This window comes from Natator depressus, chromosome 4 (genome assembly GCF_965152275.1).
Source record: "Natator depressus isolate rNatDep1 chromosome 4, rNatDep2.hap1, whole genome shotgun sequence".
In the NCBI taxonomy this organism is placed as follows: Eukaryota; Metazoa; Chordata; order Testudines; family Cheloniidae; genus Natator; species Natator depressus.
In genome coordinates, this window is record NC_134237.1 from 94909474 (window position 1) to 94921981 (window position 12508).

Consider the following 12508-nt stretch of genomic DNA (forward strand, 5'->3'; position numbering starts at 1 on the left):
TGATATTTCATTCATGCCAGCAGTTCCAGTCTCATATCCAAGGCAAGGTGGTCCAGGTTCTCACCAACATCACTGCAGCAGTGTTTTATGTGAACAAGCAAGGCGATGCCAGGTCCAACAGCCTTTAGCAGAGCAGTCAAGTTATGGAACTGGTGTATTGATCCTTCACTTTAGACCATGAATGATCTCTCAACATGAGCATTCTGTCTTGGGTGTTTCACATAGAGGTTTTCCAGCTATGGATTATTTGTGACCCAGCAGAACAGGAAGTGCCTTGTTTCTGCAACAGAGCAGGTCACGACCAAGGGTCAGTATTGGCCACTCTCCTGTTTCTGTGGGACAGAGACCTGCTCTGTGTGTTCCCTCCATTGTCTCTACTTCACATGGTCATTATCAAATTCAAATAAGATAGAATCATAGAATATCAGGGTTGGAAGGGACCTCAGGAGGTCATCTAGTCCAACCCCCTGCTCAAAGCAGGACCAATCCCCAACTAAATCATCCCAGCCAGGGCTTTGTCAAGCCTCACCTTAAAAACCTCTAAGGAAGGAGATTCCACCACCTCCCTAAGTAACCTATTCCAGTGCTTCAGCACCCTCCTAGTGAAAAAGTTTTTCCTAATATCCAACCTAAACCTCCCACACTGCAACTTGAGACCATTACTTCTTGTTCTGTCATCTGGTACCACTGAGAACAGTCTAGATCCATCCTCTTTGGTACCCCCTTTCAGGTAGTTGAAAGCAGCTATCAAATCCTCCCTCATTCTTCTCTTCTGCAGACTAAATAATCCCAGGTCCCTCAGCCTCTCTTCATAAGTCATGTGCTTCAGCCCCCTAATCATTTTTGTTGCCCTCCGCTGGACTCTTTCCAATTTTTCCACATCCTTCTTGTAGTGTGGGGCCCAAAACTGGACACAGTACTCTAGATGAGGCCTCACCAATGCCAGATAGAGGGCAATGCTCCTACTTATACAGACCAAAATGCCGTTAGCCTTCTTGGCAACAAGGGCACACTGTTGACTCATATCCTGCTTCTCATCCCCTTGATTCTTTTCTGCAGAACTGCTGCCTAGCCACTCTGTCCTTAGTCTGTAGCAGTGCATGGGATTCTTCCATCCTAAGTACAGGACTCTGCACTTGTCCTTGTTGAACCTCATCAGATTTCTTTTGGCCCAATCCTCTAATTTGTCTAGGTCCTTCTGTATCTTATCTCTATCTCCAGCGTATCTACCACTGCTCTCAGTTTAGTGAATCATGGCAGAAGCTTCCTTATAGCTCCATCCTGGGCAAGACAGACCTGGTATTCATACCTGTACAGTCTGTCCTCTCTTGAGCCCTCTGAGGAGATCAGTAACCTTTTTTTTTCTTTTTTTAACCACTGAAGGTGCAATGAGCTTGAGTCACATACTCTGTCCTCAAAACTTTCCTTGTTGGTCTTTTTTATTTTAACTCTGCCATTTGTGAGGGTGGAGCGGGAGTATTTTCTTTCCAGTTAGATTTAAAAGAATTGGTACCTGTTGGGCACAAATATTGTCTGTATGACCCATAGGAGTGGAAGGGCCACACCCACTCCTACTGGTGGGGGAAGCTCCTCAGAACCAGTCCACCAAGTCTGGCAATGTGCAACTCCATTATTGTCTTTGAACAACCACTAACCTAAGTGACTCTGTGCCCAGTTTAAGCAGCCTTCATTTTCTGGTCTTATCTGGGTGAGCATGGTGCTGTTCAGTGCACAATGCAGGCCAGCGTCAAGGTCCCTGGATTCCTCTGGGTTGACCTGATTTGGTACTGAGGTCCAGGCACCATTGGCATTGCCCTGAGGCCCCCAGATCCCTCTTGGTTGATCTAATTCAGCACCAACATCCCAGCATTGTTGATAGCTCCAAGGTCCCCAAATACCTTTGGGTTCACCTATATAGTGCCTAATTCTGACGCTGTTGACACAGAACCAAAGTCCCTGCATCCCAAGGGGTTGACTGAATTTAATGCCGGCTTCCTGGCACCATCAATTCAGTGCCAAGGTTCCTGTGTCCCCCAGAGTTGACCTAATTCTATGTCGACATCCTGGCACTGTCTAATTAACACTGATGTACATGAATCCTTACAAGTTGACCTGGTAAGATGCTGAGGTTCTGACACCATAGACATCTGCAGATCCATCCAGATCTATTGAGTCCAGTTCCTAGGATCCAGCATTCTGGAGAACCACTTTAATAAGTGGCCCAATGCCCATTAATGTTCCTACAGTAATCCTGGGTCATCTGACTCTGTTATGGTTTTGGTACCCTCAGATGGTGTACCACTTGCCTAAAGTGGTCCAGTGCCAGGATAATGAGAATTGGTCTCCAGATCCTTCCAGGCTCACTGGGTCTAGTACTATGGATCCAGCACAGTTCACATTGATGAACCATTTACCTGGGCTAGAGTCAAAAAAAGACTTAGCCATTGTGACACTGAGATTGCAATGCCTAAAGTTTTGGTGCCTGGAAAATCATAGGAACACCACTGCAATTCACAAAGCCTAAAGGTGCCTAAGCTCCCTATACAATTAATAGGGTGAGATAGGTGTCTTAGACTGTGATTCACAAAAGCCAGCAAGCTAGGCAGGGAGCTGCCTAAGCTAGTTAATGGGAAATAGTGATGACTGGAGTGTGTCGTAAGCCCCAGTCCTCTTACAGAGATAGGCATCTAAGTCCAAGCTTCAAAGAGGTGCCTATTTCTGCTTGCAATTCTCAGCTATGAACCCTCTCTTGGAGTTAGGCACATAAGGCATTTCTTCCAAGAAGTATTGTTTTTATCCAGCTCAAGTGGAAATAGGATCCTTGGGTACACGTAGTTTGGGAGCAAGATCCAGTACCATTAACTTGGGTAAACTGCTTATCAAAATGGTTTGGTACTCAGTGTCAACAATATTCACATCCCCAGGTTTGCTCAGGCAACTGTGTCTAATGCTGACATGACTTACTGTTTCTGAGGTATCATTTTCTTAAGGAGTATTATTGTCTACATCAGTGTCACCAAGGTGCCCTGATCTGTCACAGGTTCAGGAGAATCACAAATTGTGATGTTCCAGGTCTAGCCTGAATGGCATAGGCCCCCATATTTATCTTCATTGACTGAGTCTGGTTCTGAGAACCTGGCATCATTATCTCTGTTTTTTATAGGTGGCAACATACTCCCCTGATTCTTTGAGAGCTATTGAATTGGCACTCCTAAAATATGCGTCTACTATCCTAGTCTCATTTAAACACCATTGAGAGGAGATATCTACCAATGGTTTTCTCCCAGAGCCTCCAGAGTTAGTCAGCTGAGGCCTTAGGCATTCCTTTTGTGACAGTCACTCCAGAAGAAATCAGTAGAACTGGTCATGTTCTGAGTAGAACCTGTAACAGCATTAGTTGGCGATGAAACCTTTTTAAAGGGACAGGAGGAGAGGGGAAAGACAACTGCGGGTGATTGGGAGATGCCCACAAACACTGCAGGAAGTTATAGGGCTCTTGACTCAGTGGGGGGATGATGGGAAGACCTGTGGAGAGCGCCAAACTCCAGGCAACAGGTGCTCAAGACTAAACCATGCCCAGTTTTTTTTAAACCTTTCCTCACAGGATAGGTTTTCTAAACTTTTTATTATTTTTGTTGCTTTCTTCTGGACTCTTTTCAATTTTTCCAAATCTTTCTCAAAGTGTGGCCTTCAGAACTGAGCACAGTATTTCAGCTGAGACCTCAGTACTGCTGAGCAGAGTGGGACAATTACCTCCCATGTCTTAGATATGACATTTCTGTTAATACACCTGTGATGGAGTGGACTACGCCTAAAGGCCCCTGCTGGAGCCCTCAGGGTTCTGCCACACCCATCCCAGGAAAGGAGCAGTGAAGAGGTCCTCCAGGCAGGCTAGAGTGGCTGCAGAGGAGGCAAACAATCAGGGCCCAGGAGGGCTATATAAAAGGAGATGCAGAGCAGTGCAGAAGTTAATTGCTGCTTGGAGCTGGAAAAGAAAGGACTGCGTACTTGGCTGGCTGAGGGAAATGCAACACAACGGACAGTTGTGGGGGCAGGGACGGGGGAGCAAGAGGCTCCTGGTTGGCTGCTAGGACTGAGCCAAAGACCGTTAGCTAGCAAGACTGTGGGAGCAATGAAGATGCTCCCGGCTGGCTGCAGACACTGAGTAAGGACTGAGCCTGGGGAGGGCTGCAGGAAGATAGTGTCTCCAGGGAGGAAGCCCTGGAGATACAGCCTCATACCAGGGCTGGACTGATTTAAAGTTAAAGACTGTGGATGCACCCAGCCAGAGGGGGCGCTTGCAAGAAGTGGGTGCTGACCCGGTTACAAAACCACAGAATATTAGCCTTTTTTTTTTTTTTTTTGGCAACTGCATCACTTTCTTGGCTCTTATTTAATTTGTGATCCACTATAACCCTTAGATTCTTTTCAGTAGTATTATCTGGCCAGTTATTCCCCATTTTGTATTTGTGCATGGGGTTTTTCCATCCTAACTGTAGTCTTAATTTAATTTCATCTTGTTGATTTCAGACCAATTCTCCAATTTATTAAGGTCATTTTGAATTTTGATCTTGTCTTCCAAAGTGCTTGCAAAGCCAGCTTAGTGTCATCCACAGAAGTTATAAGTACACTCTCTATTCCATTATCCAAGTGATTAGTGAAAATATTGAAATGTATCAGATCCAGCACAGACCCTTGGGGAACCGCACTAGATACATCCCCACAGTTTGAAATTGAACCAGTCTTTAAATATGTTTTTTCAGTCATTTTTGAACCAACCTCAAAGTAATTTCACCTAAACCACGTTTCCCTAGTTTACTTATCAGAATGTCATGGTGGGACTGTGTCAAAAGCCTAACTAAAAATCAAGATATATCACATCTGCTGATTCAAAACCATAAACCTATCTGCCAAAATCACAAATGTCTTATTTTGGCCTCAGTCTGGCATTATGTAAAGGGAGTATGTCCAGACCAGGCTTCTTTATTAACAAGAAGAATACCCATTGTCATCAGTTCTGCTTCAGGGTGAAATAAGACCCATTGCCAATAACAAGCTCCCTTTTCTTGGACAGGAATCAGGAATTGCATTGTGTGTTCCCTCTGATTCCATAGGATCAGAAGATCGGACTGACCTGCAGACACACATGGCAAAGTTGTTGTCATAGCCATAACCAGGTCTTAGAAGTTTGGTTCAAACATCCTAGTTCTGATGATAGCACCACTTTCCAAATTACTGGAACTTTGTCTTAAAGTTGGGAATAGGAATCTACCTCCTGAATTTTCTCAGGTTGACACGCTTGATGAGAGTTCTGACATGCTTGGTGACAGTGTTTCTCAGAAGTGTAGTGGGGGCGGGTTTAACTGGAAAGCAGGACCTTCTTGTGTTCAACCTTGCCATCTTTTACACTTGGAACATTCAGAGCCATGTTATCTGTTCGTGCAGGCTGTATGGGTTGTGACTGCAGCTTTCATCTTCACATGCTTGGAGAAACAGTCCTCTCTCACCTTGCAATATCCTAGTTTATGGAAGGATTGCTCCATGTACCACTAGGCTTACATCAGGTAATTGCTTTGCCTTCATGGCTGCACCAAAGGCATATGGATTGTGACTTATGGTTGTGCTGTGAGTACCACAGGGAGAACATACCCTTTTAGCTGCCCCAGGGTTATTTCCTGTGGTGCACCTCTCTTTTGATTTGGGGTTGGTGTCTTGCTTCTCAAAGCTCTTGGAATCTCTGGTCTGATAAATGTCAGAATATCATCTGTGCCATTTGTCACAGGGAAGTTGGACCTCTGACTTCTTCATGGCTTCTTTGCAGACACTCCACACAGGCTCATACCTTTAAACATCCCCTTTCTCAGGGCAAGAACACACATTCTTCTTCCTTCAGACTGGAGATTTAGGCTGCAATTCCATTGCAATTCACTGTGCTTATCCCAGTGGATCTTACTTTAGTGCAGCACCTGCATTTCTGCTGTCTTCCAGTGCTATGACCTAGTTTACCAATGACCAGACAGCTTTCACAAAGCACAGTATAATTAAGATAAAAGCATATAAATCAGTAAACAGTATACTCACATGCTAAACTTACCAGGTATTACCTGTCATCCGCCTGGGATCCTGGTAGGTCTATACACAAGTTTGTCCATTTTTTTATTTCAAAATCTGTGACCCTCTAAATCAGCTCAAGCTGAGATTTTATACAGTTTGGGCCTTTTGTTTTCTGGCCCTCTTTAACCCAGTCAAAACCATTATATGCAATTTCCCACTGGGAGGTGGTACTTCTCCAGTGCTGTTTATCTGTCCAGGGATTTGCATTAATTACCCCCCAGTGACTTTCGTTCCTGCAGGAAGCTTTGTAACCCTCCTCCATGGAACCAGAATACAATTCCTAATTTACAAAGATAAATATATCATTTATAGATTAAAATAGTCTGAGGTTTTCATGCTTCCAAGCTCTCAGATCTGCCACACCGTACACATAAGAGAATTTGTCGCATCCATAACTACTGCCTGGACTTAGTGAGATGCAGGCAAAATGGCCAATCTTCTATAAACTAGTCCATATGGTATATTTGGTTAGTCAGTGTCCTAAAATCATTGTTTCCGGTCTCACGTCATCTCTGTTGTCATGTCAAACAGACCAGCGTTCTGTATGCATTTCCCCAAGTATCTTTTATAACCTTATTAAGACTTGCCAGGTGCTCATGCACCTGCACATATAAAAAATTATTCAACTAGTCTGAAGACTGCATCCCTTTCAGGCCTTTTGTTTTCTGTAGAGTTTTCAAAGCTGTTGCCTAAAGTTGTATATGTATTTACTTAAAAATAATTATTCCTCACTGTGGTTTCTCAGGTTACTGTGGTCTGATGTGGGAGACTGAAATTGTGGTCCCTTACAATGTAATCTAGTGCTTATGCCTGTTGTGGAAGTTTTGCAGTCCTTTTCATCTAGAATTTCTTCTTAAGGGCTTGTACTGATTGCTTCTCTCTCTCTCTCACAAAAAAGACTATGCTGAGGTCACTATAAAGGAAAATAAAAATAGAGGGGTTACTTACTAGTAAGTTTCAGAGTAACAACCGTGTTAGTCTGTATTCACAAAAAGAAAAGGAGTACTTGTGGCACCTTAGAGACTAACCAATTTATTTGAGCATAAGCTTTCGTGAACTACAGCTCACGTCATCGGATGCATACTGTGGGGAGAGAGAAAACCTTTTATAGTGGTAAACACCCATTTTTTCATGGTTTGTGTGTATAAAAAGATCTTCTGTACTTTTCCACAGTATGCATCCGATGAAGTGAGCTGTAGCTCACGAAAGCTTATGCTCAAATAAATTGGTTAGTCTCTAAGGTGCCACAAGTACTCCTTTTCTTTTTACTAGTAAGTGTTTGTGTTTCCTCTGCTTACTCACACTCCTCGCCCCGCTGCTTTAAAATTTCAGGAAGACCATTCTGAAGTTAGGGAAGGAGCTAAAGGGTGGTCTTATACACATGGAATCCTCTGTGAGGGTGAAGGAGGAGCAGCCCCAGCTATCAGTGCTCGCTAGAAAAATTTGTTAGAGGCATTATAACCCACAAGTGGGAATATGCACAGGAACCATTTTCAGAAAACCAGGATGACTAGTAAGTAATCCCTCTTTTTTAAAATAATGTTATGATACACCAGCTGTCATGCTTCAGGTGCTAAAAATATTTCCATGAATTGTTTTTGCTGAAATTCCCAAAATTGGAACTATTTTATCATAGGGATTTTATCAAGATTCAGTATAGATTATGTCATTGCCTTTAGTGTACTCCTTATTAAAGTAATGTTAATAATTGAATTAAATCTAGTGTAATTGTTCAAACCATGTGTACAGAAACACATAGAGAGTTCAAATCCTGTCATTAGTGTTCACAGTGGTTATTGTTCAAGAGGTTAATCTTAAAATAAATTATACTAAGGCTAAAAGAATTATTTTTTTTCTAGAAACTTCCATATTCTATCAGTTATATATTACTAGGTTTCTAAACTGTATTGTAGCATTGTGTAGACCTTTTCCATAGAAACCTAGAGCATAGGATGGTTTGTTTTATACATTTGAATAAAAGAAATAGCAATACTATAGTTAGTTTGAGATGGTATTGCAGTTCTAAAACCCCATTTTCAGTCACAATGTTTAAATATAAATTTTTCATGCTTGGTCTGTTCTCCAAAGCAGCTGTTCTTTCAAAGTCTGATGAAAATGCATTCAATCATTTTGTAATAATACATTATGTATGTGTAAAGAGTATGTTTTGCAGGGAGAGTGTTTTTTAGCTACTAATAAATTTTCAGATTAAGGGAACAATAGAGTACTACCGAGGTCACCAAGCACAAAACCAAAGTGAAAATTTAATGAATACAGCAAGATTTAATGCTAAGGGATTTAATAAAAATAAATTTAAAGGAACAAATTAAAGCAACAAAAGGCAGAATATAAACATTTTCTTAAATAGTTGTTGTCAATAGAGTTTCCAGAATTTATTAACAAGAAGACAAAGGACCCGATTTTCAGAGGCGGTGAGGACCCATAATTCTAACTGGGGAATTCTAAACCGTGGGAATTGAGGGTGTTTAGCACCTCTACAAATTGTCTCCATCTCTCTTACTGTTCCGTGCCTTCTACTCAGCATTGACTGGGCTCAAGTAGGACAGTTGCACTTGGAAATATTAAAAGAAAGTGGGGTTGGAGGACAGTAGTAAGAACCAGAAACTTCTTAGTACTAATCTCTTCTTTTATATTCATACCTTCTGTGGCCTTTGACAAGTCACTTAGGATCTGGTGCTAGAAGAGCAATATCTAAACAGCTACTGGGGATAAACATTTTAAAATCAGCAGTCCTGGAGAGCATACACCCCAAAGTCCTAAGAGAGTTATCTGAGGAGATCACTGGCCTGTTGATGTCAATTTTTAATAAATCTTGGAATACTGGGGAAATTCCAAAAGACTGCCAATATTCTAAAGGGCTAACTAGATTACCCAGGGAATTATAGGCCAGTTAGCTTGACATCAATCGCGTGCAAAATAATAGAAAGCTGATACAGTATTCAACCAGTAAAAAATTAAAGGATGGGAATATAATTAATCCCAATCAACATGGGTTTCTTGAAAATGTGTCTTGTCAAACAAATCTAATTTCATGTTTTTATGAGATTGCAAGTTTGGTGGATACAGGTAACTTCATAGATATAATATATTTAGACTTATGTTAGGCATTTGATTTAGTACTGGACAACTTTGTTCAAAAAAAAAATAGCAATATACAAGCACACATTAAATGGATTAGGAACTGGCTAGTTGACAGATCTCAAGAAGTCAACCAAGGGTTCCACAAGTGTTAAGTTCTAGGCCCAACATTATTCAATATTTTTATCAATGGTCTAGAAGCAAATTAAATCCCTGTCTATAACATCTGTGGGTAACACAATGATTGGCAGAATGGTAAATAATGAGGGCAGAGTAATCACCCACAGTGACCTGGATTGCTTAGTAAAATGGGCCCATTCAAACAAAATGCATTTTAAAATAGACAAATTCGTTATCATACATTTAGGAACAAAGAATGCAGGCCATACATATAGAATGGGGGACTGTACCTTGGGAAGCAGTGACTCTGTGCCCTGTGACCCTTATATCCTTTTCAAACAGAACATGAGCTCCCAGTTCAAAGCTGTGGCAACAAAGTCTAATGTAATCCTTGCATGTAGAAATAGGGAAGCATGGGGAAACAATTTTATTCTTACACATGGCATTGATGAGACCAATACTGAAATACTGCACCTAGTTCCGGTGTCCACAGCTTTAAAAGGATATTTAAAATGTTGGAGAAGGTGCAGAGAAGCGCCACAACAATTATTTAAGGGCTGGGAGGAAATGCCTTACAATGAGAGATTTAAAGACCTCAATCTGTTTAGTTTATCAAAACAATAAGACTGAGAGATGAAATGATTATGAAGTACCTTAACTCGAGAAGATATGAGCCAACCTAATAGAGAAAAGCATAACAAGCCCCAGTGGTTGGAAGTTAAAGCCAGACAAATTCAAATTAGAAATAAAGCACAGTTTAACAGTGAGGGTGATTAACCATCGGAACAAACTACTAAAGGAAGTGGTGGATTCTCCATCTCTAGAAGTCTTAAGATCAAGACTGAAAACCTTTCTGAAAGATATATTTTAGTCAGGCACAATTTATTCGGCTCAGTACATGCTGAAATTCTATGGTCCATGTTATATAGATCAGACTAAATGATCTAGCCTATAAAGACTGAAAAGGGAAACTCTCAAGACTCATCAACATAGTCTGGAAAATCCTTGTTCTTTAAACCAAGGTGGTCAGTACAGTTTAAGAGATGTGTGTGTGAAGAGACCAGAAAAGTAAATGTTAAAAATACAGGTTGTGGAAAAAATTGGAAATTTCAGTAGGTAACTTCAATTTGAAGTCCTTTAATTATGTCTTTAATTCTGTGTTTTCACAGAATCTTCAACTGCTTGGAGCTACAGCCATTGAAGACAAGCTGCAAGACAAAGTGCCTGAAACCATAGAAACTCTAATGAAAGCAGACATCAAAATTTGGATTCTTACAGGGGACAAACAAGAGACTGCGATTAACATTGGTATTGTATTTGATTCTGAGGTGTAGTTAGATCTTTTTTTAAAATCTAGTGAGAAAAGCCATCCAAGGAATTAGAGCAAAAATGCTTTCTGACAAGCGGGGTATATTGTAGAGGTAATATTATCATGTGACACTCCAGGATTTAAGTGCTAGCTGATTATGCAGTATTTTGAGAAAAAAGCTTAAGACCAATGTATTTCATAGTACAACGTTAATTTTGAATTTTCTGGCTTTACTCTGCTTGTTCACTTAAAAAGTAGTTTCTGAAGGATTTTATTGGTTTGCTCCATAAATAATTAATACTTACCTATAGTCAAATCCATCTTAACAAAACTTTGGTCCTGGAAGTTCCTAACATTTTTAAACTATTTCTTTCTGAGGTATGATTTGGGAGATGCTGCTGCAAAGTGTGACCAGCCTCAAACCGCAGAACTCCTGCAAAGTATTTTATTGAACTCACACCAAAAAGATAAATAGAAAAAAAGTTCACATTTTCCTTCCAGCTCTATAAGAAAATAAAGAAGTATAGGTGGAAGTCACAGGGTTTTTATTTTTTTTTAAAGCATTTCAAAGTAGATGAATATTCTTATGGTTTGGCTCACATGGGGCATCCTCATATGGAGGAGTTCTGGAGGCATCACTACAGTGGGCCTCATCTTCCAAACACTTTACTCAGGCATATAGGCTCACTGATATTAATGGAACTACTTGTGGGAGTAAACTTACACATGTGCATAGATGTTTGCCAGCTCATACCCAAAGAGAACAAAAACAAAACCAGTTTGTCACTGAATCAGCAAGCTTGGTATTTCTCGTATTGTTACATGATTGTTATTTTTCTTAAAGTGTTCTAGATAGTCTATTTCCATTCCTTGTTCCTAAAAGGTTATCATAGTAGAATGCCAAGTCAATACTAATATGAATGCGCGATGTCACATACATCTTATGGCTGTTTTATTGGGAATTTTCATAAATCCTGTAAGAATCGTTTATCTAGTGAAAATATGGTTCTGTTCAAGTGATAACATCATAAGAACAGGATGAAAATATTATCAGGCCAAATATTGCTGTTTGGAATTATTTTTACATTTTGTATTCCAAAAAGTTGCCTTTCTTTTCTTGTGATAAATACTGTAAAGAATAGGCGAGACTTTGTCTTAAGCACACACAGTTGTGTACAATACATTAGCATGTGTCAAACATGCAAACACAAATATCCTAGCTGCATACACACCTTAGGTGTTTGCACACACCCAGCATGGCTATTTATGCATACAAGCACCTGAATTGCATACTCCTATTGGTTTTTGTACATGAAAGTTATGGGATTTATAAATGTTTGTGCACAATTACATACTAACTATTATAATCTTAGCAAAATGACTATGCTATCATGTTAGACATTTTACCATTGTTCTCAGTAGGTCAGAGTTAGGCCAACATTGAATGTTTTTCAAAATTTCATCTTTAGTTTAAAGAAGATATATTTGGTTAAATTATAAATGTTATATGGTGGAACAGTTATTTGTAACATTTCTTAACAGGTCACTCGTGCAAACTTTTGAAAAAGAACATGGGACTCATTGTTATCAATGAAGGGTCTCTTGATGTAAGTAAAATCTGCAGATCCTTCAACATGAAAAAGAATGATTATAAGCCCCATTAAAATGTTGTTTTATTTTACTTAAAATATCCAGATATCTGTAAAATATTTTTCCTTTGGGAGAGAAGCAACTTTAGCATCTATTTGATTTTAGTCTAATATAGCAAACTCTGTTAGAAACCATTAAAACTAATAGTTTAATTCCTTTTCTTGTTTTATTGAAAAAAATTATTTTATTTTCTTGGTTTTGGTCAGTTAGCCAAAA

General features: G+C 40.0%; 1 protein-coding gene across 3 annotated transcripts in view; it reads left to right on the forward strand.

Annotated features, from left to right (window-relative positions):
• Positions 1 to 12508, forward strand: part of ATP8A1 (ATPase phospholipid transporting 8A1) — a 250687-nt gene that overhangs the window by 137153 nt on the left and 101026 nt on the right. For all 3 annotated transcript variants that reach the window (XM_074951493.1, XM_074951492.1, XM_074951494.1), the window contains 2 exons: positions 10503 to 10641; positions 12185 to 12249. In XM_074951493.1, coding sequence (XP_074807594.1) covers positions 10503 to 10641; positions 12185 to 12249 — 204 coding nt within the window. The remainder of the gene's footprint in view (positions 1 to 10502; positions 10642 to 12184; positions 12250 to 12508) is intronic.